The 27,558-nt window shown below is 36.8% G+C and overlaps 1 protein-coding gene across 3 annotated transcripts; it reads left to right on the top strand.

Annotated features, from left to right (window-relative positions):
* The first annotated feature begins 422 nt into the window (after positions 1-422).
* On the top strand, positions 423-27,558 carry kat-60L1 (katanin p60 ATPase-containing subunit A-like 1). Of its 3 annotated transcripts, none has more exons than XM_017610341.1 (4): positions 423-862; positions 23,850-24,106; positions 24,192-25,292; positions 26,709-27,558. In XM_017610341.1, exons 1-4 carry the CDS (start codon positions 738-740, stop codon positions 27,032-27,034), a joined length of 1,809 nt encoding a protein of 602 aa, XP_017465830.1. In that variant the 5' UTR covers positions 423-737; the 3' UTR covers positions 27,035-27,558. The 3 variants fall into 3 exon arrangements, with proteins under 3 accessions (XP_017465830.1, XP_017465823.1, XP_017465816.1); XM_017610334.1 differs by having other exon boundaries at positions 24,189-25,292; XM_017610327.1 differs by having other exon boundaries at positions 23,850-24,127.

Below are 27,558 nucleotides of genomic sequence, written 5' to 3'. Positions count from 1 at the left end.
TTGCGACATACTGCAGCAGTTGCCAACGACACGTGCCGCGGTGCAACAAAGCAAAAATTGCACAAACAAGAAAGATAATTTTTTTTAATTTGATTTCACTTTAATGGCATATTAGCAAAATTAAGTAAAAAGAGACTGTAAAATGTGGTTAAAAAATCTAAAATCGCAATGAGCAAAGTGTAAAATTTGAGTGCAAATTATGCGGTTGAAAAGGCCTGCGCATTAACGCCACCGTTTTGCCGTTATTTTGCTTTTACTCTGCTTCAGTTTTTCTTCGCACAGCCGGCAGGCAACCAACCAAACCGCCTTCGTCGCACACAGCATCCGCATCCGAAGTGTAGTTGAATTGTTTGTTTTGGCCAAGAGCCCAAATACTCAGTCAGATATGGATATATGTACTCGTATGTATTGTAGGTAGATACGTTGCCCGCGAGTGGCTTTTCGGTTGATGGTGAAAATGCAGAGCCACAGTGTTGCAGGCGATTCGTGGGTTATAGGACATAAGCGCATAGATTTAAAATTATAAATAGTAATAAAATATGTACATACATAAATAATTTATGTGTTTAAAAATTTATAATCCACGCATATAATGTACCTACTAGGTGCAACAAAAAAAAAAAAATAAGTGTGAACTAAAAAATTAGGCAAATTCAGAATATACACAGCAAATTTGTACCTTAAATGGAGATCTCGTAAACATTACCGTGAAAAGTGTGCAAAAATAATCCAAGAAAATGTCTTCAAAGTTACGCGGTGAGGAAACATATCGACGCATTACACGCGAAAAGCTGGTGCTACGCGGCAATACGGCCATTCGCACCTTGGATTCCACCACATCCTATTTGCCATTGCTGCCTGGGTGAGTGCGATTTATATACAGAAATGTAGCAGGGCAATAGGGATGAGCGCACAGCTTAATACGTTCTGCAATTGATTTTTTAGCTTAGAAAAAATGGCTTAATTAAAAAATATACCCCTTTACATACATACACATATGCTTATCTAAATACAAAGCGCAGTGTTTCTGTGTATATGCGCACAACAAGTGAAGAAAATAATTGATTTTTTTCTACATTTTCACATTCAACATCTCTGCATCATCATCAGTTTTATGCCCATATCATATCGTTGCGAAGGCCATGCTTATACAATGCCATGTCCTCTAACCGGCTGCAGTGGTGGTGTGGCAAAGGCAGAGACGGAGGCAACGGCAGCAACAGAGGCCTAATGGCAAAGCAATTATCGCGTTATGCCGTAGGAGATCCCTGAGCGTATAACGTTTGAGAAAATCTTATAAATAAATTTTGTATGTATGTGTGAGTTTATTTAGCTGAATATATTTGCTCAGCCTACTGTGCCGTTACTGAAAAAAAAATGCGTATAAAAATTGCATATCAATGCAGCGTACTAAAAATACAATTTCAATTGTTGCAGCTCTTTGCTTTTGCTCGCTTCTAACGCCTAGAGATATGTTACACAATAGTGCGGCGTAAATGGAAGGACGTTAACCATATGCCGCCTCGGAATAAACCGCGACAAAGTCGAGGTAATTCTCTTTACAAGGAAACATAGACTTCTTGCGGTCTACCCCAATCTTCAAGGGTGTGGAGATTCCTTTGAAAGAGAATGTCAAATACCTAGGAGTCATATAAGATGGGAAGCTTATGTGGAAACCCAAATATAGAGGAAAGAGTTAAGAAGGTCAACGTTGCATTATACGCATGCAAAAAGGCGGTCGGAATCAAATTAGGGGTTAACACCTCGTATTAATTGTATGGTGACCATTCTCCCGAGTATGGTCCAAAGACCAGTGTTTTATGTATTTCCATTGTTCTAAGGACCACCCCAAACCAAGCGCTGGTGGTTCTAGCCAAATCGCCAGCTGTAAATCTGGTAGGAAAAGACGTGACCGCTGCTTCGTTGCTTAGAAAAGTATGGCGCTGTGGAAGGACCGGCGGTTTTGACCGCGCTTCTATACTTCCCACTGGGTAGTTATAACTAAAAAATCTACCACTCTGCCTCTAAACCCATCTTCAACAAGCTCTTTAAGACGAACATCACGTCGAGAAGAGAGTTGCAAGCACCAAGACCATGGAGAAGGAGGGAACCAAATTTTTGCACGGATGGATCCAAGCTAGATAATAAGCTCGGAGTTTTCTCTAAGGAATTAGGAACTGGAATTCCGGTCAGCTATAAATGATATTAGCACCGTTTTTAAGGTTAGCCTCATATGGGTCCAGGGACTTAGAGATATTCCAGGAAATTGCAGGGCCGATGAGCTAGCCAGGAAAGGTACCGATTTTCCACAGAGCCGAAATTGGGATACCCATGGCCTCCGATTTGTGGCGTGCGCCCTGATGTTGTCACACAAAGCGGAGGGACCTACAGTGTTACGCCGACTCCGAACGGAGATTGTGCATAGATGAGGAAAATGAAGAAACAGTTCATCGCTTTTATGTAGCTATCTATCTTTGGCCAAGAGCTTTTTAGGTCCATATCCTACGTAGGAATGAAACCAATAATACGCTTCGTAAGAGCTTCAAAATAGTTATATGAAGAATAGTCACTGAGGTTCCCGTGGTTTCACAGTGGTATCACTATGGACCTGCAAGTCCTAAGTGTTTCCGCGATTGTGGTTCATCGTATTAAAGTGACAAGGATGTCGATGTTTAGGGCTATGTAGTTTGGAAACACCATCTCAAATCTACCACTCCACTGGACACAGTCGCCAAATGGTTTAGGCAAAACGTATTGAACGCCAACCATTATAAGAAAGAAATGCAAGGAGTACTCCACCTAACCAAGACCCTCAAGATATCAGTGGCCGCTCCTACCATTTGCGATGTCTGAAAACCCGGCAGAAAGTGGTCCCACTGGAGTAAGCTGCTAACAAAGGGGAGTCTTATCGGCCGAAATAAACGTCCCGATAGACGAAAAAAAAATAAAAATCCCATATAATTATTATGATAAGACTTAAATCATATTCGTATTGAAATAAATGTCACGAGAGACGAAAAAATAAAATTCCCATATAATTATTATGAGATGATGAAAATGATTTACATTGTCCATGATCGTTATGGTCTCTGATTAAAACGACCACCAGCCAAGCTATTCTAGAACTACCCCAATGAAAGATTGCCAGAGCAGGCATGCCCAGCGCAGGGCGCTTGCCTATAGCACTCTGCCGGCGTTGGGCATGCCTGGCCTAGAGCATGCCAATTGATAGCTAAATACACTGGTTTACAGTGCCATAGGTGGAACTATCTAATTCCTATGTAGAATTAATCGATAATTCCGAAAATCGAGCTAATTTTTTTTCCAATGAATAAATTTTCGACATATTTGCAATTTACCGTTATTCAATTTAAAAAAGGGGTTCCGCTTAATCACGTATATCTTATAAAGCACTTGAATAATCTTAATATGAAGTATGTCAAAGGAAAGCTAACCAAAATGGTCCATAAACCGTGTATACATTTATTGTCGATAGGTGTGCTGGTTTCTGAGAAATTAATTAATCATTGCAGATTTTTATTTTTTTTTATAAGTAAATTAAAAAAAAAAAAAAACGTTAACAGGGGAAAAAATAACAGCTTCCGTATATTTTTTTTTCTTTTCGTTAAAGTCTGACCAGTAATTAAAATAAGCGGGAATTTTTTTGTATGAAAAATGTGCAGGAAAGAGTGTACATAGCGTATGCGTAACATTCTTTTGCAAATGAAACAAGAACTTGGGCATAATGGGCTATGATTTTGCTCAGCAAAAATCAGCAGGATATACTGCTAATCTTAATTGGTTAGACTGTGTATTTTATTTTATATAACAAATCTTAAGGTTGTCGTAGTATAAATTATGCTAGTCATCCCTTAAATTCGTATTTCCTTTGACCTACTTCACAAATGGAAACGCTTTCATTTTACTGATTGTTTTTTATTTATTTAGTCATAAATACTTAAAGTAGCTACTGCTGCTTTAGTTAATTTGTTTTGCTCACCGCTAATCAATTGTCTCTCATACGTAGCTATTTCATTTATTATTAATGGCCAACAATATCTATTAAATATCCGGTACAAATAGTTTTGTAAGATTAACTGCATACTTACATATGTACGTATGTACATATGTACATGCCAAGATTTATATCAATGAAAATATATTCCCTATTGCAACTAAGATAATATAGTTTTCCCTAGAATTTTGAGTCGTTGTCTCTAAAGTGCTAGGCACTGGCATAAGAATTACTAGATAGTTTCTATCTCTTCCGCATCCGAATTAATTAATTAATTAATCCAAACGGGTGTTTACCCTCCATTCCCGCCCAACCGACACGAGGGACGCAGTCCGCATGACGTACGGAACTTTTTTTTGTTTTGGTGTTTGGTGCTGATTAGTAGTAGTGAGTTGTTAAGTGTCGAGATCTAAAACTATTCAGCTACAGAATCAAATTCATCAGCTGATTGGATATGCTAACGATAGTATTCCATTATTGAGAGTGGGAATGATAGTTCTCTTTATAGTAAAAATCGAGTCCGATATGTCAAACGTGCTGCAATGAGAGTTAAAATCCTGACATAAACAACGGACGCCTTTGGCTTTATTGACTGTAACATTAATATGAAGGTTGAAACTGAGTTTGGAATCCATTGTGATACCAAAATCGACAAAATTGGATACCTGCTCCAGATTATAATTTGGTATTGAATACACAGCCAGGTTGAATAGCCTTCCGAGAGAAACACATAACTTTACATTTTTTTAAGGTTTAGTGGCATTTAGTTGGCATTACACCAAGTAACCACTTTGCTCGGATCCGCTTCTAACAAAGACCTTTCTTCGATAGAGTACAATGTTTTAAAAAGTTTCACATCATTGGCATACATTAAAATTTTTTATTGTTTTATTATAGAAAAAATATCATAAATATCAGGACCAAGGTGGCTTCCCTGAGGAACTCCTGAAGAACCTGTAATGATGTTGGAAGAACAATTATTAAAAATAACTCTTTGTGTTCACTATCAGAGAGGTAAGAAGAGATCCATTGAAAAAGGCTGGGCTGAAAGTCGCTTAGGTCAAGTTTATCGATGAGTAACGAGTGACATACTTTTTCAAAAGCTTTACTGAAATCGGTGTATATTACTAAGGCAAATCGCGTACTCGTGACTTCCCAGAAATCTAATGTGTTCCGGGATCCAGTAAAAATTGACTATGTGCCGTCGCAGAGGTTCTAGGGATCTTTGGCATTGCTAAACATATATCGAGTTAGTCATTACCGGTCCCAGGGCTTTAAATCCAGCTTGACTGTTCACAGCGAAGGCAAGTTTAAATGGTGTTAGGTCTATCATGCTTACCAGTTTTGCATCCATGCCAGTTGCACAATTACTTATGTTGCAGTAACCCGCGAGTATATAGAACTCTTTCGAAGGTCCATCAATGGTTCCCATCTGCTATGATCGGGATTTCGCTGTAGTTTAGAATGAGTCACTTTTATCAGGTAAGTAAATGGGGTTCGAAGTTGCGGCTGATTTGATAAAGGCAGCTTCCATACTCCTCCCAAACTCCGCTCAGAATCAATCAAAGAAACATCACCCTTTCAAGTTGTTCACAGCCTGTTTGCCACCCTAAGTCTCAGAACACTTTTGGCTGCTGCACTTTTGTCTCTAACGCTGCTTTGAATATCGACCGAATATCTGCCGTTGCATAGATATAGACATACTTATCCTTGCGTCTTTCCGGGTTGAGTTAATGGGAATGAGAATTAAAAAAAAAAAAAATTGTTTAAATGGCAAATAAATTGTAAACCATCCTTGAGAAACGGGCCCCTACTGTCTTTTTTGCCTTCGAATTTAGTTAATTTCTGAATTTATCGATTTTCTGAGCTACAGTTTCTTAAAGTCACTCTGATACTCATTCTAACATTTGCACCTACTTACATATGTAAGTAGCAAGCCCTTTAGCATAAAACAAAAAATATTTATTTTAAATATACATATATGTATACATATGTGCAAATATAGTTTCCATCATTGGCTTAAGTACATTTGTTTGCGTCTCCACGCACGTATAGTTTAGCAATTTTCCACCCCAATTCTTCAGGTTGTCCGCAAATAATTGCGGTGACATAAGGACACACTCAACTTTGCAAAGTTTATGATCAAAAGCAAAAATCCTGCATAACAAATACAAGCACATTAACATGTATACTACGGTGGTCCTAAAAAATATCAGCACTTAAATTTTGTATGAGATACAACTTTATTTTGTTTTACTTGCAAAAAAAGACACCAATGAAAATTTCCAAATTTTAAAATTACTTTTAAGTCACTTTAAGTCCGATCAAAACAATTGCTATGTCATTTGATGCAAATTTTAATTGTCTTTCCAACAAGAAATACTCACATACCACTACAAAAACCTGCATTTTGAGCTCAGGAAGTCCATATTAACTCTCCTCTATAGGTACATGGGTTTGATGGTATTCTTTCAAGATAATTATTTTTAAAGCAGTGTTAAATATTTAAAACTTGAAGTCAGTGTGTAAAAGGCATGAATGAATACTATTCAGTAATATTTCCAGTTTATCAGATTAGAATTTTTTCAAAAGTTAGTAACAACAAAAATATTATTTTCATACTTTTTTTAAGGACCACTCTAATGCATACGCAATTAATATTGGCCTACATAGTTGTTATTCTTTTGTTGTTTTTGTAAAACTATGGTGTACCTTTCAAACGAGCTATTATCATAGAATTCGCACGAAGTTTTCATATTTGCATATCTACATGGTTTGGGGCAAATATTCTCCAATCCGAGTAAGGTCAAAAAGGCTGTGCGGGGTCGCCAAGGCGTGTTTGTGACAAAATTAACTTTATCAAAGACGTCAAATTGGCTGGTCGGCCAGTCGTTTATTTTTATGTTATTCCTATGAGTATTACTCCTATTAAACTGTTACTTGCTAAAATGTAATTGCCTGTATACACATAATCAAATGTCGTACGTTTGCAAAAAGAACGTCATAACTAAAAAATTCAAAAATTCGAGAAACATGGCTGTTACTGTCACTTCTTTCTCCTTGAACAAAAATAAATAGTAACTGAAAGAAAAAGCTTTTATAATCGTAAAACTAGCGACTGCCTATTTTCTAGTTATTTGTAGCTCATAGCTAAGCAAAGTGTAAATAAGTAAAATTGCTAGACACAAGTGACAGACATTGTTATGATTTTTTTTTTACAACATAAAAATAAATTTACGAAAAAAAATTGTTTTCTAATTACGCCGTTTTTACAGCAAACGAGCGATAAAGTGTTATATAAAAAAATGTATTAATGTGAATGTGAATGTGTGTTGTTTAAGAATTGGCATCAATTGTAAGTAAATATTTTATACGGCATATAACAAAAACAAAACATAAGATTTTTTAATATAGATCATCCAAACTGCAAGTTTTGAATAAATCAGATGGATGTTAAATTTATCTAAGCATTTGTGAAAATTTTCCGAAAAATTTTTGATACGTACATACAACTAAAAAACTTATGAAATCTATACATACATATAATAAAATTGGAACCGGCCGATGTCTATACATTATAGATTTGAATGGAAATAGTTTTGTTGGAAGTTGCCACCTGTTCGAAAATTTTAATTTCATTTAATTCGTAAGATAACTTTAATATTGCAATATGGGTATCAATCTGAAGAGGTTTAGGAAAGCTTACTACCGAAAATATTTTTGAGGAGTGTTTGAACAATTGTATACAGTTAAATTGATCAAACAAGTAATTTTTAAGCAAAAAAAAAACCGACTTCAATACTCATAAAAATTAAAAACTACCGTTAATTTCTTCTTGATCCAACGATCGGATCTGAAACAAATTAGTACCCAAATTATGCAATAACATACATAAAAATATATATATTCCGACGAATTGATAACCTCCTCCTTTTTTGAAGTCGGTTAATAAATGAAAGATTACAATACGTTTAGGGCGGAGTAAAGCACGCTGGGTATTCGCTAGTCAAAAATAAAATAGTTTCGACAAATCTTGTCGTGTTTTATTTACATATAAAAGAAAGTCCGTGGTCTTATTGATTTACTTTTTGTAACCCGTGGATTGTTCGTGCGTCTAAGCAACAGCGCATTCGTAGAGAGGTGCTCTCATCACATCCTCTGTCTTTGCATAAACATTACTATCAGGCGGGAAAATCCTAAGAGACGCCTTTGCAAAATCTGGTTGGCAGAATTAATAACGTCCTCAATAGAAATGAATTTGCCCTGGGCATTGAGGGTGCTTTTGACAATTCATGGATTCATGTATTCTGTACTGGTAAACTGGATTCGTTCAATGCTGGCGCAGCGGGTCATCAAGATTCAGGCAGTAGGAGGTCAATATGTCACCTGCGGAGTTAGTAAGGGCTGCCCCCAGGGCGGTAAGCTTTCCCCTTTGCTCTGGAGTCTGGTAATTGATTGAAAAGATCACTTATAATTACTCTGATATATGCGGATGATGTGGCCTGTCTAGTCAAGAGCCAATCTCTGCCGGCTGTTTGCAGGAAAGCGCAGACAATACTGAATAGGATTGAAACTAGTGTTGTGCTCTTCACTAAAAGAAGAAGGTCGGATGGTCTCATTCTCCTCACACTTAAAGGTGTTACAATTCAGATTTCTCCCGAAAACTATCGCAAAAATCTCACGTGCAGCACAAGGCCTCCAAAACATTGGCAGCATTTTGGCAATGTAAACAGGTGTTTGGCAAACGGAATCCTCTGGATTTATATTTCCGTGTGCTGTACGGAAGCTTTCTCTACAACACCTGGCGCTGCTCTTGGCTCACTGCTGCACTTACCGTCACATCATGTCTTCATACTTGGCGATGCGTCAAAGGCCACCTGCAGACTAAAAAGAAACGGATTTTGGTATAACCTCACTCCATTAGCGGATCTTTCGTAACCAGAACCATCAACCAACCGCTTTATAAGAAAAGTTCTAGAACCCGTTTACAAATCACGTTCAGTTATGAAAAAGCTTTAGCTTTTAGTGTGACTTATCGAAAGCGAACTGTACTTGTATGTATATATGTATTCCTAACATACACTAATATGACATTGCAAAAAAGAAATGCCGACAACATTAACCAAATAACAACATGCAATAACAAAACATGCACGACAACACTCAATATACAAACAATAACGGTCATTCGCAACAACAAAAGCCAAACTTACGGTCAGCCATAACGAACACATACGAATGGTAATAACTCGAGCAGCATTAGTGCTTCCGATTTCGTAGAAAACCGAACGGAACAAAAAAATGAATTTTGAAAAGGTATCAGCATAGAAAAGGGTAACGAAGTCAAAGAAAGCAAAAAGAAAAAACATAAAAAAAAAAAAAACAAATCAAAAGCAGCACCAATGCCACTTCCTTTAACCTCAATACAAATTCGAAACGCCACTTATTGAGCGTAATTGTGCCTTCAAATGCATGGTTGGGTTCTTGATATGAGTTCGGGTTCGCACACGCTAGCTGCGGTACGAACGTCTCAGGCAGAAAAGTAAGCGCAGTAAAACACAACAAACAAGTGGTCAGCACCTTCTAAGTAAGTAGGTACATTTGCTTCCACTGCACTGTACCGCAGTACTCGTGCCAGTGCTGCCACTCTGGCTGCAAAGCATAAATATTTAAAGGGTGTCTTTTTCGAGTTGTACTTGTGCTTGTATGGGAATATGTAATTCGCTATTTATGTACCCAACATACAAACAAACATACATATGTACGATACACAAATGGTTTTGTGGATACACTTAATAGAAACCGATTTTTTGTTGTGGCACACCGCGACGCGACGCAACTCAACCTGTCCACCCCCAACCCTGCTGCCCTGCTGCGCTCCCAACATTTACATACAAATGACCATTGTTTGTTGGCCGCCAATGACCGCTACTTCGCGTACATAGTTGGCCAGTTAGTGCTCGGCGTCCGCGGCAAATGGTTAATAGTTTTTTGTGTATAACGCGCGCATTGGAATTGTGTTGTACTTACTACGCAATGTTGCTGCTTGAAAGTGCATAATGAAAAAAAAAAATTAATAAAATATTTGTTCTAAAGAATCTACCAATTTTGCTGTTTTTAATTTCATTTAAACACACAAATAATAAATTTTACCAAAATAAAATGTTCAACGCAAACGCTCAAAATTGGCTTAGCATGGCTCTGGAGCAACCGCTCGGCGAACACTCAACTGCTTCCGGCCTAAGCAATGCCAATGCTCAGCTGTTCAATGGCAATATTGGCATTAGTGACATATCAACACCACCACCGGCACCACCTCACCTGCCAACAGCTCCGGCACAGCATGCGTTTTTACGTAAACGTTCTGTAGGCAATTCAAATCCAGCTTTGGAACGTCTACCGCCCTCTAACGACATTCACGTGGAGTATGAAGTTGCCGTGCCGCTCGTGTCCACCTTTCGCCATACGCCCTATCATTCACTTTGGGATCTACATGACTGGTAAATTTTTTTGTGATTGCTCGTTTGTAATTTTAACCTTAAGAAATATCTAAAGCATATCCGATTTGTGGCGTGCGCCTCGATGTTGTCACAAAAATGGGAGGGATCTACAGTTTTAGGCCTTCTTCGGTATTTTTATGAGTAGCTGATCTCTCAGTCCGGAAAATATTCGAGAAAAGTCGCAAAAAAAAGTTCCGTTCCCTAAAATTGCCGGAAAAGTAAGAAATCGCATACCCTCTTGCTCAAATTAGTAAGAAAATAAGAAAAGTTATCAGAAAATTTAATTCCATATGCGTTGAGATAGGATCAATCCTATATCGTGCGAAAATTATTTATCCAGTAAGCTTCATTTCATGCAAATAGTTTTTTTTTTTGTTTTTTTTTTAACCACTTTTATAAGCAAGTTAGTACCAATAAGTGAATTTTTAATAACATAAGTGATTTTCTTATCTCCCGACTAACTGTATAAAGAGATGATTTTAGGTCTTTTATCACTCCCACCAAGATAACTGGGTCTAGTTCAGGGTCGTTCATGAAAACGGTGAAAAAATTATCAAGTATTTATGGAAATTCTACTGCAATCGTATTGTTTTGAAATCGTCCAGTTATTCTGGATAAATCTTTGGTGTAAATATTTGAAGCTTACATATTCCTACCACCTAAAGCTATTTACTGAAAAAATCCTTTTTCATAAAAAACGGGTTTATAGGAGTGTCCAAAGTTGCTACGCAAAATTTTGTCCCCAAAAATCTTCAAATGAATAACATGAAAAAGGGCGCATTGAGAGTAGAAGGGCAATTCTGGTTAAGTTAGTAAAAAGTCTTGCGTAAGACAAATGAAAGAAAGATGGCAAGAAAGTTCGCAAGACTTTTGTTATTCTAGCACAAAAGTCTTAGGGCCGTTTGCACCATGTCTAGTTAACGCTAACTGGAGGTACATCCTTCAGTTAAGCACGTTAACTGCTTTATCGATCACATGTTATATGATGGGTGTCGATAACGTCGATAAAGATGTTTAACTGGGAGTTAGAATTAACTAGACATGGTGCAAACGGCCCTTAGAAGGAAAGCTCTCTCATTCGCCAGTCGTGGTGAAAAGGTATTTTGAGAAAAAGCACTTGTATATCATTAAGCTCGCCCCGCTCCAACAGTCGCAAAGACCGAGTGAGAAGAGCACAGGTGGGTCAGTCGAGAGATCCGAGTTCGAGTCCTGGAGCAGCGGTATTTTATTTTTGTATTTATGTATTTATTATATTTTTTTTTTATTTTAATTTCTTTCATTTATTACTTTTGATTATTTTAAAAAGAAAAATATACATATATTTTTTGTAATAAAAACAAACAAAAAATTATTGAAATCGGTTAACGTGGTCCCAAGTTGGGCGGTAACATACATAAAAAAATAAAAATTATTAGGACGAATTGATAACCTTCACCTTTTTGTGAAGTCGGTAAAAACTGATTGCTAAAAGGCGAACAGTTTAACGCTAAGATCTCCTCGTTAGCAGATCTTCCAATTCGTCTTTCAACAGGACAGTAAAGAGCTTTCAAGATAGTTGCCAGAATGACAACTACCTCACTTACTTACTTTTATCTTTCGAAAGACTGTGGTGAGGTGAAAGACAGCTGCCAGAATTGCCCTGTAATTGAAGTTCCTTTGGGTGCAGAAAACACTTTTTGGATAACATTTCGAATCGAAGCTCGAGGAATAAAAGTTTTTAATAAAAATGCATTAAAAGGATCTATAAAATTACATTGAATAAGTATCCCAGGACTTAGAGCATGTCGGAACTTACATATATACATACATACACATTTTTGTGTTTTATTTAATTTTTTCGCTGGTGGCACCTCGGTCTTTATACGTACATACTTACACAAACATTCTTACATTCCTATTGCGAAAAACTTTGACTATTTACTGTAGCTGTTCAAGTGTTCCTTCTTCGTCGCGTTCGTGAGAAATTCCAAACATGTTTGTCATTTCCAGCACCCCTGCGGGTATTCAGCTACATACAATGTGAAAATGAGTAAAGTTAAACCATTTTTCCCCAGTCAAGTTCATAACTCATTCGACTCCTCTACAACGCGCATGTACATACATATGTATGTACACTTATGTGCTTATTCCTTTGTTTATATGAATATAAATTCTATTTGACATTTATTCACTTTGCTTAACATGTTGATTGACACGGTCAGATGTATAAAAAGCTCGCTGATTACGATTTTACAATTATTACTCGGTCCAGTCATACAGCTCAAGGAGATGGTAAGCATTAACAACCTTGTCACTCAAATCGATTTACGATTTCAACACTCGTTCCACCTCCCGATAACTTGCAGGCAGTTATTTTTAAATCGCACAGCAAATTCATAAATAGTCATTGATTTTATTTTTAACCGGCGCTAGTTCAGCATACATATGTATATACCTACATACGTGCATCTACATATGCATATTGAAAGCTACATAGAAGCATAAATACCCATCTCTGGCTGCCGGAAATACTTGATAAAGACTTTAAATGTCGATTAAATAGCAGCTAAGAACGCAAAGCCTTCCCAATTTACACGTAGAAAACTTTCTATAAAAAGGAATGGGCCATATGCATAGTCGATATAAAGTCGATTCTAAAATGAAATTTTTTTACAGATATTCCATAAAAAATTATTTCAAAAAGCTGGAACAAATATTACTGTGTGCTTGTGTTAGTGATGGCCAAAACCCATGTATGTATGTAGGTGAAAAAATAATCTTAAATTTATCTCTTCTTAGGTCCGCATATAGGGGGCAAATCACGTCAAATATCGACTAGCTTTTTACTAACATTTTGAAGTAACTTAAATTATTAAAATTTAAAAAAATCATAAAATTTCAAAAATTACAAAATAGCTGCGACAGATATTCTGCATGCTGCCATTTTTTTTTTTAATTTAGTGGTGCACTCTTAAAACTTCACAGATATGTATGTTGTATTTGATGCCAACGTCCATTGCCTCAAACGTGAAAATTCTTTTTGAAAACTTACCAAAGGTATTATAAAAAAAAGTAAATGCGCCTGAGCCACACTAGAGAAGTGAAACTTACGTTACTTATCTATTTTGTCTCATAACCAATGAATACATACACACATCTGCTTTTGGTTAAGGTTATATTTTTTCTCTTTTTTCTATCAGATCCCTACCCTACCCCTGTTCGTTTTATTAACATTTATGTTATTCTGTTTTTCCATTATATTCATTTTTATCTTTATACTCTATCGATAACAAAATCGATAATAACGTCCAACAAAATATCGATAATAAAACCGATTGATAGATAACAAATCGATAAGAAAATCGATGACAATATCGATAATACCATTGAAAGCAAAATCGACAAATTTCGATAAAAAAATCGTTACAATCGATAAATATCGATAAAAAAATCTATAAATATCGATAACAAAATCGATAGCAAATCGATAAAAATATCGATAACAAAATCGATAAAAATATCGATAACTAAACCGATAAAAATATGGATTATTTTATCGATAAGTCTCGAGAATCTCGAAAATTTCTAAAATCCCAAAATAGTTCCCAGACTGAGTCTCTGTGTCTCTCTCTATATCTTTTCCTCTTCAATTACTTTTATTTTAATCTTCCTCATCCCTGCAACTTTGCCCTTATATACATATATAAGTAAAGTGTCTTAATTTTTGACTTTATCTTTATGCATCTTTGGTTTTATTTTTACCTTTGCCTTTATCCTTTCTTTAACTATGTGCGTACTCACCTTTATTTTCATTCTTGTATTGGCATTTTTCTAAGTTTTATTCTTAACCTTTTATTAGCAATTTTTTGTTAAATTAATACCATACACTCAAGAAGCACTTGTTTCATCACCAATAATTTCCGTTGCACCGTTTCCGTGTCCAATTTCCGTTGAATTTGCCAATTTACTCCCAACTAACCAACCGCCGCTAAAGAAGTTTCACTTCAAAAACAAATATGATTTTATCTTGTGACAATGAAAAAATGAGTAATTTCGGTACTTTTTCGCCTAAATAAATGTTTTAAGTGAAAAATTGTTCAAACACTTGATGTACCTTTTATTGAACTTGTTTCTGGGGCTCTATTCTGTAACTGTGAGAAAATGTAGTGTACACCGAGTGCAGAACTCACAACCAAAAACTCTCCCACTAAAATTCAGTGAGTTTTTCGGAAGAGAAGTGTACACAATTTTGACAGTTAAAACTCATTCTCACACATGCTGAATCGCAAAATGAGGAAGTGTACACAATTGTGACAACTAAAAGTCATTTTCACTCTTTCTGAATCGCAAAATGAAGAGTGCACACAATTTTCAGTGTACACTTGAAAACTCACAGTTACAGAATAGAGCCCCTGGAACTCCATTGATTGAAATAAATGCAAAAAGAATGATTTAGCTTTTTTTGCCGAGATATATGTACCTATATGTAACAAAATTGCGTATACGCCCTGCTGTCCCCGTTATATACCAGACTTATCAGTAACTATACTTTGGAGGGAGGTTACTGATTTATTTTAAAGTAAAAATTTGCCTAAATTATAGCTGTAACAACGAGTGCAGGCACCTCACTTGAGACAACAAAAAAATAAAATGGAGTCAGTTCAGTTAGATAGAATTTCCATATACATATATTATTACCTTTTGCGTGTGTATAGTTATGCTGCGAAAACAGTTGGCACAGAGGCACTACATATGAATATATGTACATACACTGCTTTTATAAAGTTTGAACGAATTGTAGTAAGCATTTTTCTTAAGGTTGTATAGTATATGTGCGTATGTTTATATGAGAGGCTTACTAATGTGTTACACAATTGTCACATTTCGAGTCAAACAAACAGGCCCTGCAACAATACAAGCGAATATTTACTTTTATGACGGCCACTGTTGTTGAGTATTTAGAGCTGCGCACTACTATTCACATTTAATTTAAGAAGAAATCCCGCTTTATCAGACCTACACTGCCTACACTAAATCTGTTAATTATCGAGAAGGTTAGATTAGAATGGTGTGTATTGGAGGTTGGATACTTCCACACGGACACATATTTATATAGTTGTCCATTGCAAGTACCATACGTGAATGAGAGAAGGTCGACAATTTCCGTCTTCCATATCTCTGCCAACTAATGATGAAGACTAAATGATGACAGTATTTATTCGATGAGTTTTTGGCTATGAGTATTGTACTCAGTGTTCACTACAATTGCTCACATTTACAGAATACCTTGGTCATCAACAGAAAGTGATTGATCGACTCCTCCTTATTCTCACCGCGGCAGCTTTTTCAGAGAGAACTCGTTGCTATTCACCACTTCTGAAGCATCGGTGCAATATCACAGTGTTTTGTGATGACACCAATAAGAACTGTTACCGCCTTTTACCTTTTTAACTGCAGCCATAATAACCTTAAGACCTCCAGTCATCTACATAGTTTGGCCCACAAGTCACTGGTAACGACTATAGTTGTCTCCTTTTCTGCTAAATCTATTGCTATGTGCCAGAACCCAGCAAAGGATAACGTACGACATTTCCGCACAGTGCCCGATTTCGCCACAATGGATCAGATTATCCACAAAGCCGCTTGGCTAACTTGATATTTAGTAGAAGGCTGTCTTCCCTACGCCCGTTAATCTCAGCTTGGATATTTACTTGGACAACTGGATTTTATGAGAAGCTTCTTCATAGCAGAAATACAGTCGAAGGTTTGCAATTGCCTTTCGGGGGGCGACCGCTATATATAATATTATAATGCATGTTCAAAAAAAGAAATCTAGATAGCAAAACGATTCGGCCTTGCCTAATATGAAAATATTGGCGATTAAACGGCAAACCGAAGCGGAATCCGAACGTTCGGTCGGACTCTACTTTTAACCTTGTCAACTCCATGTTAGGTACTCAAATGCAGCATCTATCATGTCATAAGTGGAATATGCGTCCTTCAACAACAAATATACGAGCAGACAAAAGCAAACGAGACAAAGTTGAGGATTAAAATATCTGTGTATGTGTATGTGAATAAGTACAAAATAGAAACAAATGGCATTTGTATTTGTGAATAGTTCCATTCTAATCGTTAGTTGCATCAAAAGTATGTGTCAGCGTTTGCCGTTGTGCTACTTATGTACGTTACGTATTGATAAGCAGCAAATAAATAGCAGCCTATTATACCAAAGACGTGGGGAACAATAAGCACAGAATAAATGCTAGGTACCCTAACGTGCCCATCGAACTTGTTTTATGAAATAGTAGCTATAGCTAAAAGTTAAGATTTCAGTGGTTTGAGAAAAAGTCATTAACCCAATTTCATAAGCAAAAGCAAATAAGAAGCAGTGGAAATTGCCCAAAACGGAAATAAATACATACCAAAAAAGCAGCAATACGACTAAGCAATTACATATGTATATATTTAGATCGTTTACTCACCTGGCGAACTTATGCTAGGACATAGCAGACCAAGAAGCCTTAACTAAAACAAAAATATACAACTAAATAATTCAAAATTCTTTCGCATATGTTCAGCTCCGGGCTTCGGAATACCTCAAATGAGTTGTCACTGCAGCTGCCGGTAAAACAAGTACATAATCAATTTTATTAGCGGATATGAGGGAAATGCGTGGAGGTAGGTACATAATAGGGCAAAAGTTACGACTCTCGACTTGGATTTTGAAAATAACAAATAAATGTGCTCAGAGTGTAGTTTTTAGTGATAATCGTAAAAGTAGTTATTTGCCCTAAGGATACCTGCACTTGGTGGCTAAATGGTCTGCGTACAGCGGATTTGCTGTAAATCCCCTTGTAAATCCTAGTAAGACGGAACTCGTCCTGTTCGCTAGGAGGTGTAAGATACCCGTGGGACTCTTGAGTTGTAGGCTGCGACTTCATTTCTGATATCAATTAGCTCTTTCTCAACTTAGATAGATGGGCAGAGTAAGCACTGTGATCAGTAGGTCTATTGTGCCCCCCCAGCTCTTCACAACACTTCATCTTGACTTAAATACTCTATACATCTTAAAATTGGCTGGAGATGTCCTGTGTACCTCTCCCTTCTCCGTGAAAGAGCCTCACACTCCAGCAGGAGGTGCAATTATGTATTTTTGGCAGAGTAAAAAAAGTTACGTAGATCGCGTGGCTTCTTAGCCTACAATGACCCATTAAAATGCCTGTAACAATTCTTTGGCTCTCCTTGAGGAGGTTTGTGAGTAGCCTGTGTCTCTATAGATTGTACTCCCTCTGTAAGCTTCTCGCTTGGCGAAGACCTATGGGGTTTCACCAATTAAGTTCCCTCATATTGGCTATTTGCTTTCTGCGCACTTCCTATATCGTGTTAGGACCTATCGCAAGGAGGTTCTATCGATTGCGAGGCTACATCCATTCTGGCTCACTGATCGGCTTCCTAATTTTCTTCGACTCCCTTCTGCTCTGGTATCCATATCGGTTGGATAGTATTGTTCTCGGTCAGAGAATTAAGCTTCTCACTATCACTTAAAATAAGGACCCTTTCGCTCCGATAATTCCTACGTAGATTAATCTCAGTGCAAGTACTAATGGCATAAACTTCCGCTTGAAAAATGCTTGCTCTTTCCTTTGGTTTTGCGTTTTCCCACAAAATTGAAATTTTTAAATAATTCGATTCACCTCCGGATTTTTGGCGTGCGCGTTGATGTTGTCACACAAAGGCGAAGGACCTACAGTTTTACGCCGACTTCGAACGGCGATTGTATTTTTATGAGAAGCTGTTTTTCATGGCAGAAATAGACTCGGAGGTTTGCCATTGCCATCGCCTGTTGAACTCACATCCCCTTTACAGGTTAATGGACGGGGACAGTGGTTAGAAGGTGTATTTCTTTGTCAAACTTACATACTATAGTATATGGGTTCCACGCCACAGCGATGACGCACGTGTTGGCCAAAAGGGGCACCCTCGAACCAGTCTTACCGAAAAAACATAAAGCGGGCTGAAGATAAGGTTCGTATCAGCTTAGCTAATGCTGGGCGAAAACCATGTCATTTGCTACACCTATGCCTTTCTGACCGAGGGTGGATCGGTAGCATTTTAGGTATTTCCCATAGGCTCACAAATACGCAGCTCTCAATTCTGATGGGTGTATTCAAAGCTGCATGGAGGACGATGAAGTGTATTAATCTGAACACCACCGCTTAAACTGCTTAGATTTCGGTATAAACACCTAGCACTATACTAACTTTGCTTATCCCATAAAATGAAACAATCTCAGTACCAGTCCGATACTAACTTGAATGATCAGCAATCGTCGGAACAGTACGACACGGTTGCTTCAACGGTTGCCGCATGTGTATTCGGCATTATTAACAAACATACTCTACTAAGTTCAAAGTATACAGCTAACAAGATTGGAGTGAAACGCAAAGGATAGAGTTCCATATGTATATATATGATCTTATTTGTATTACACTATTGAAGTAGCTAGGAAATTAATATTTTAGTACAGCACTAATAAAATGTTATCAAATTAGGTGCATCTTTACGCGGTTTGCTGCATGGAAAAATACCCTTAAATAAAATGCCGGCTGCAAATAAAATTCGAACGCTTTGATTGTTGGAGTGGGAGCTAAAGAGAGGGCGTAGCGCTAACGCAAAAGAAAGTGGTATTTAAATATAGAGGCCTACATTGCATTTTTTGTTGTTTTCCAACCACTCCATTGCCACTTGACATGTTCGTGTCAAACCTTTGCCCAACATAACTAAGTCAGTTTCAACAAAGCAATAAGAAAGTTAAAAGTAACAAAAGCCTCAGCAGAAAAGCTCAATAACCTAGGTATTCCTATAGTATATGTATGTATGTATGTAAATAAGTATGTGTGTATGTATGAAAATATATGAAAAGAGTTTATTGAACTCGACGCAGAATAAATGGATGACCGTATGTTTCTATGTGTCTATGTATGTATCTATGCAGTTTTAGAAAAATATAAATATGGTACGATTTCCAATACATATGCCGCATATGCACAGCCACATACGTACATATAAATGCATGCAATTAAATAAAAATTAGAATAAAAAAAAAGTTTAATACAAAAACTTTGCCGATGTATATGTATTTAAAAAAGCTGCGAAGAAAAGCGTTTTGTACTTAGTGATTCGGAAAACAGTTTTTTTCTAATTAGCTCCAATTGAAGATATATGTAGGTCAAGCTTCCGTTTTCCAGAAGATAGGAGGAAATAAGTGAAGAACAGAAATGTAATTAAGAGATAGCCTTCTATACACCGGCACTCTTCCAGCTTTGTCAAAGAAATGAGAAACACGGAAGTTACACCTTCGCAACCATGGGACCCTGCAAGTTATTAGAGCGTGTCAGACGTGCAAATATTTCCAGCTTTTCCACGCAATTCGCTGTCAAATTGATAAAGAGAAATTTTATTTCAATGTGTGAACAGCCAGAAATATCTTTCTATCACATTTCGGAAATCAGTTCCAGAAAGAAAAGTTGCAAGATGTGACCGCAATTGAAAGATTTCGGATTTGCTTTCTGCAATTCGGCTTTCGAAAATTAAAAAAAAAAACCTTTTTCGCAAGACCCTTTATATGCAAGGTGTGACTGCTCATGCAACTGCTTTCTGAAATTGCTCAATTTGACAGCCTTTTCGAAATATATACATAGCATTGTCACGTCTGACACGCTCTATTCGTTTGCTACGAAATTCGCTGAAAAGAGATGCAATAAGAGGAGATTCGCACGTTGAAAAAATGCACTCGCTGGTTTGATTGCGTGATCGAGAAAGATCTAACTAAAAAGAACTATAGAAAAAGTTGTTTCTATCTGAATGCGCTTCTCGAAAAGCAATGAGGATTTTGTATTCTTGCTATAGAAAATTTGTTCGCAAAAAGGCGATAAAAAATTCTTCAAATGATTGTGTGTTAATAGCTTTGATTAAAGTGAAAGCGAGAGCTTGACGAAATGAAATTTGGTATGTTAACTTCTTGTAATGAAGTAGTCCTATAGTGGTTCTGAAAAGGTCGTGAAATAATCGCGAATAAGTCTTGGAAACATCCCGAAATGGTCAATTATTAATTCCAGAATTATCCTGAACTAGTGCTAGCATGGTCCTGAACTAGTCCCAAAATGATCGCGAAAGTGTTCCTGAACTAGCCTCAAAAGCACCAGACCTAAGCCTGAAATAGTCCTGAACAGGTCCCGAAACGGCCACGATATGATCCCGAACTAGTCCCGAAATTGTCATAACCAGTCCATAAATGTTCATTTTTACACACAAGAAGTAGTTACAAATTTTCTGCCGGGTTACCGCAAATTTTACCCGCACCGAGAGCTATGTTGTTTACACATCAATAAGTAAAATCATAACATTTGGGGTTTTGATGTTGTCACACCATGGAGGGGGCCCAAAAGTTTAAGCCGACTCACCTAATCACATCGCACGATTTTTAAGCAATTAAATTATCTGAAATGTTTAGATAAAAAAAAAAGCTCTTTCATTATTTGGCCTTTTCATCGGTATGTTGGCACATTTTTTAACCGATTTCGACTCAATTTTATATTTTCTCATTCCATCTTTGTGGAGTTATTCTCAAAGGAGTTAACGACAAATTTCTAAGACCACAATTTTATATACGTGTCTAACACTTAGGTGACTATTTTAATACTTTTTGTAAACATCCAGACCAATACGAAAGTTAATTTTTTGTATGAGCATTAAATTATGTTACTCATACGCCACGTATCCACGCGTTTCATTAAACTTAAAAGGGAAATACATAACTAACTATTGATACTACTTCATTTTCTATCTCGACCCGATGACCGAGAATCAATATTCTGTAAAACATATAAATACATGTAAAAACCATCACTTTGAATTTAAGTAAGATCTTATTGAAAAATCCCTTTCCGAAAGCGTTCTCTATTTTGGCGACTGTCTATAAAAATTTAATTTTGCAATAAAAATAAGTAAACAAGTTTTGTCTAAATCAAATAGGATCAAATATCTGCCAATTAGGCCTCAAGGCCCTGGTGGCATTAAAGGGTGGAAAATAGCCCAATTGTGCGTACTTTTCCATCTTTGGTATGTACATACATATGTATGTATGCACATACAAGCTTGAGAATTCCCATAGCGGAAATACAATCGCCGCCATATTGACTTTTAGCATGCAAGTCTGTGTCTGTTCCTTTGTTTATTTTTTTTTATGTGCATACTTATATGCATACTATGTAAGAATGTAAGTATTCCTATCGTCATACTAATAATATCGCTTAGCCGGCCGCGCCATGTCTAGACTGTAAACCATACTGAACCACCGAAACTCTGTCCCTACGGTAAATCAGTCGATCATTTGCGAGTTTATAATGTGCGAGGCTTTGTATGTATGTATGTATGTGTCTCTATATATTATACACACACACACACGGGTAAACACATAAAATGTTTGCGTGCAAATTGTTTCAATATTTTTTTTTTATTTGCATAAAAGTTGAAAACTACTCTTGACCTTAGTATGAAATGATCCTAGGTACAGACATATGTGCATACATATGTAGTGTATGTTTGTAGGCACATAAATATTTATTTAATAGTACAGTTTTGTATATACATACATACGTACATACTATACATGGATTTCTATTATGCATATATGTATATACATATTTCAGTCCTCAACTTACATACGTATGTAGATATATGTTTACGTATGTATGTACGTAAAAATGCACGTGAAGCATGAGTCCGGACGCACATATGATTATCACTCTTGCAAATGGTTATAATTTTTTATTACGCTAAAATTGATTCATTATTTTTTAATAGGCACTTTAACAGTTCATTCCAGCAAGTTCATTGGCTTTTATTGACGTATGTACGTATGTATTTATAAATATATGTGTAAGATTAGCAAACATATTTATTTAAAAATAATGTACTTAGCGACAGCTTTGTCCCATCAAATCGGACAGCAGCGGTTTACAAATTGAAAAATACGAGGGATGTTTCCAAACATCTGGGAATTTAGCTGTACTTTTTATTATTTTGTTAATTTTCATAACTATTACATTGCAGTTTTTCAACATAAACTCCATTTAACTGAATACATTTATCCCAACGATAAACTAATTTTTCAAAGCCGTCTTCAAAGAACTTTTTCGGTGTCTCCCCAATGCATCTATTTATGGCATGCTTAACGTCATTTAAACTTTCAAATCGAAAGGTTTCTGGAAAGGAAGATCTGGGGAAAAAGGTGGCTGCGAAAGCTATTCCCATCGTAAATCGTTCAAAACATCCTTCGTTTTTCTGGCGGTGCTATGAAAACGCGTCTATATCAGTCGAGCAGCTAAATCAGACTGAACAATATTGTACATGTCAAGACATGTCTGGCACCAATAACATTCCTATAACCTCTGCGTAGTTATAGTACATATATACAAAGTTGTGATTGTTTGTGGAATTCCCTGAACCGCGCCTGTTACGATATGGCACTTCATTCTATGCAGTAGTTTATAAAAATATACATGTACCTATATTTCTACAATCACAAACATTTTCTCAAGCTGTCTTTCCTTGATTGCGAATTAAAAACTCATTGCGATCATATTGTATTACATATATGTTATACGTAGTACAATTCCCAGAACCCTGGAAACAACCCTCGTATTTGGCGTTTTTTGATATAACTGAGTGTTTGACATATTCCAACGTCTAACGTCAACTCTGAACGCCAAATAGTTTTTGTGAGAAGCTTTTTTAAGAAATGTACTCGGAGGTTCGAAATCGAAACTGAATTCTACCGGTTAGTAATACGCGTATCTAAATACTCAACTACATACGTCGGAATAATATTCTCTATATGGGGTTCTAGAACTGGAAGACAAACAATTTTTTTTTAAATATTAACATTTTTTACTACTAGCTACAATAACTTAATATGTAGTTTCGAAGGACATCCGTACGATGTGCGTAACTTTCAAGAGCACAGTTTCCCACCTTCTTTTTCTTATTTGGCACTACAACCATTTGTCGGTTTGGGCCGAGATCAAAAAACTTCGCCAATTGCCTCTCTCCTTTGCGAATTTGTGTCACTTATTCATCGCTCTCGTTGTCCACCCATTGGTTTAGGTATTTAGGCATTATCATTGGTTTAAAGTTTCTGCGTGACGGGTCACAAGCCACTTGTATTTAACTTTAACAGGTTGCTTTAGATGTTCGATGATCCCCAACGCATGGCCTTGTTATTCCTTTTATTCACATTTTGTTTCATATCAAAACTCTATCTATGTCCTTTTCTTTTTACCGTTACACAGTACCTCCACAACACCGCCAACGGGGCTCTCACATGTGGCACGGATGATGGACTCATTGATACTGGATCAATATCCACCATTCGCCTTTACTAAGATCACAACCACGCACAGGCCGACACGTACTGGTAATGGCAAAAAAACCGAGACCACACGCACAACCACTTTAAGCGGTCTTTCACCAGGTAGCTCGGCCACACTGGGCGCTGGTGGTGGTATGGCAGCGGGAGGACTACGAAAGACGCGTATACCTACGCAAGGTAATTATTATAGAAATATATGTAAGTACGTTAAATGATGCAGCAAATAATATGTCACACCCCTGTTATAACTTTCCTCCAGAAGTGCCCCCACAGCCAAGGCCCAATACAAACTTGCCGCCCACTACGGGCTCCACAAATCCACTTTATCAAAATGCGAATGGTGGTGTAGGTGGCAGCAGCGGCAACACAGGCAATAATACGCACATACAATTCCCGAATCACAATGACAACCGTTGGATCTCGTCACTGCGCCGATCACGCGATCCTGAACTACAGCCCACACTGCCTTCCATAAATTTGAGTCATCATGGCAGCGCGCACAACGTGGGCGGCAGCCTAGGCAGCGACAAGGGACGCAGTTCGCGCAGCATTAAGGCCTCAGCCATGGCGGCAACACGCAAAAGCCGTAGCGTAGAGCGCATACGTGCACGCAAACTTACCACACAAATCAAATTCAAAGACAAGCCTAAGAAGAATTCGATTGATGAGAACTCCAATTCAGATGATCAGGAAATCACATCTTTGGAGGAGAACTCCACATCGCAGAATACGCCGAAAAGTTCGCCGAAAACAAAAACGAAAGTATTTTCGGCCATCGGCTATGAGACGCACTTGGTGGATTCGCTCGAAAAGGACATATTGCAGCGTAATCCCGGCGTCAAGTGGTGCGATGTGGCAGGGCTAAATGAAGCCAAGGCCATACTACAGGAAGCTGTCGTTTTACCAATAATTATGCCCGACTTCTTCAAGGGCATACGACGCCCATGGCGTGGTGTTTTGATGGTAGGCGCACCGGGCACTGGCAAGACCATGCTAGCCAAGGCGGTGGCCACCGAATGTGGCACCACTTTCTTCAACGTCTCTTCAGCCACGCTAACCTCAAAGTATCGTGGCGAAAGCGAGAAGCTGGTGCGCTTATTGTTTGAAATGGCGCGCTTTTATGCGCCGAGCACAATATTCTTCGACGAAATCGATGCGTTGTGTACATCGCGTGGCAGTGATTCCGAACATGAGGCAAGTCGGCGCTTTAAAGCCGAGCTGCTAATACAGATGGATGGATTGAATGCGACTCTGCAGGAAGATAAGATCATTATGGTTTTGGCGGCGACAAATCATCCGTGGGACATTGATGAGGCTTTTAGGCGACGATTCGAGAAAAGGATCTATATTGCACTTCCAAATGGTGAGTCGAAGGGGGAAAAGAGGCTGTTTACATAAATTTTCGTTGGGCTCTAAATGGTTGGGCGCGATTAAGAATAAGATTAAGAATGAGGTTAAGTTTAAAAATAAGAATAAGATTAAGAATAAGGATTAAGGTTACGGTTAAGGTTAAAATTGGGACTAGGATTAAGATTAAAATTAAGATAAAGATTTAGATTAAGATCAAGACTAAGGATGAGATTAAGGTTAAGAATAAGAATAAAATTAAGAATGAGATTAGGATTAAAATCAAAATTTAAATTTAAAATTAAATTAAGATTGAGATTAAGATTAAGATTGAAATCAAAATTAATATAAAGATCAAGTTTAAGATTGAGAAATAAAATAAGATCTCAAGTTAACATTCACGCAATTCTTCAGTTAAATTCAACTTTTATTAAAATATTAAATTTTTTAATAACATGTTTTATACGGTGGTTCTTAAAATATTAAAACAGTTTCGGGTGCGAGCTTTAAAGCCTTTCAAAACCTTAAAAAAGCTAAAATTTATAGCTTTTTTAAATTTTCAGGGTATCTAAACAATAGTTAAAAATTTAAAACTAAATCTATTGGGTCCCTAAAGTAGCCCAAAAGCTAAAAAAAAAGTTAAAAATGTAGTCAGAGGAATAAAAAAACATTCAAGTCAATATTCACTCAATTCCGCGTTAAAGTTCATTTAAAACATTTAATTTTTTAAACATATGTATATACTAGGGTGTTTCCTAAAATATAAACATCATGGGTATAATGTTCCACGTACAAAATAAAGTCATCCGCACAAAAATTTCAAAAGTAAAAAAAATTAGAGGTCGCTCCCAGGATTGATTTGAAAAAATTTAATTACATATGTATTTAAAAAAATCGGAAAAGTTCGACAAAATTGCGACTTTAACCAGCAAAAATTTGCCTAGTTTATGAATTTATATGAGAACCAGTTTAACACTTTCAGTACAATCGTCCAATATATTGGACAAACCTTTTTCTTACTTAAAGCTCTTTTTTCTTAAATAAGAGCTTTTGTTTTTAAAATAACCGTTGTTGTCAGAAAAGTGTCACAAAAGTCGATATTGTAATATAGTGTAATATGTAGGAACAAGTTAAATATTTTTCGGTGGAATTGAGATCCGAAAAAAGTGTTAATTGTTTTTATCAGTTTTGAAATATATTTCGAATTGGAAAAAAATTAAAATTTTTCTTAATTCCGGAGTGACGCCTATTTTTTTTTAATTTTCGTTGATGTTTTAAGATTTTTTATATATGTAGAACAAAAATTTGATGTTTTAAGGACCACCCAAATATGCAAAAAATTTTACTGTTTTTTTTACTTATTTTACATTCAAACTTTTTTTTAATATTTTTAGTACTAATTAATTTTTTTTAACTTTTTTCTTTTCCGCAGAAGAAACTCGCTCCGCCCTACTTAAACTTTGTCTCAAAGATGTACGTCTTTCACCCAATCTTGACACGAATCTCATTGGCGATCAGCTAAAAGGTTATTCCGGTTCGGACATAAGCAATGTATGTCGCGATGCCGCCATGATGGCAATGCGTCGCCTCATAGCCGGCCGTTCGCCATCCGAAATCAAGGAAATACGACGCGAGGACATTGATCAACCCATAACATTGCAGGATTTCCAAGAAGCCATGGAGCGAACTAAACAATCTGTAACGGCTGATGATGTTTCACGTTTCGAAAAATGGATGGAGGTCTATGGCTCATGTTAGGCTAGTCGCAGGCAATATTTATTTACGCATAATTTATTTAATAAAACGCGTACACATAACTTAAAATAAAAAAGCAATAAAGTGCAAGCTTCAATAATTTCTAAACCCGAAAGAGGGCTCAATGGAAGGTGCGTGTAACTAATACAATTGCGTACGTACATACATACATTTATTATACAACTTCCATAGTTCATAGCTCTTATATGGATTAGTACTGCTGATGTTTATGGTTCCATTTATGTTATTTTCGTCACTAGTGAGTAACTTTACCTGAATTCGCTCAAATTATATAACAACCCACCCCTTGTCCTATATCCTAAGTATCAAGAAAATATATCCTGCCTCCTTACTTGAAATTCAAGCGCTAGATCGTCTCAAAAATTGATAAAAGACGTGAATGTTAGATAACCATTTACATACATACACACATAACTATATGCAGCTAGTCGATAGATAAATCATTTTATATAAAACATTTATAAATTTAGTAGTATGTGTGTATATTCGAATTTCGAAGTAATAAA

The sequence above is a fragment of the Rhagoletis zephyria genome, unplaced genomic scaffold (genome assembly GCF_001687245.7).
Source record: "Rhagoletis zephyria isolate East Lansing unplaced genomic scaffold, Rhagoletis_zephyria_1.1 Rzeph_scaffold_00012, whole genome shotgun sequence".
Taxonomy (NCBI): Eukaryota; Metazoa; Arthropoda; class Insecta; order Diptera; family Tephritidae; genus Rhagoletis; species Rhagoletis zephyria.
This window is presented reverse-complemented; position numbering and strand designations above follow the sequence as displayed.

Excerpts from the sequence above, each read along its gene's own strand:
- kat-60L1 (XM_017610327.1), top strand. The coding sequence starts at position 738 with ATGTCTTCAAAGTTACGCGGTGAGGAAACATATCGACGCATTACACGC. Across the intron at positions 863-23,849 it reads TATTTGCCATTGCTGCCTGG|TACCTCCACAACACCGCCAA; the intron begins GTGAGTGCGATT and ends ACCGTTACACAG. Across the intron at positions 24,128-24,191 it reads TAATTATTATAGAAATATAT|TGCCCCCACAGCCAAGGCCC; the intron begins GTAAGTACGTTA and ends TTCCTCCAGAAG.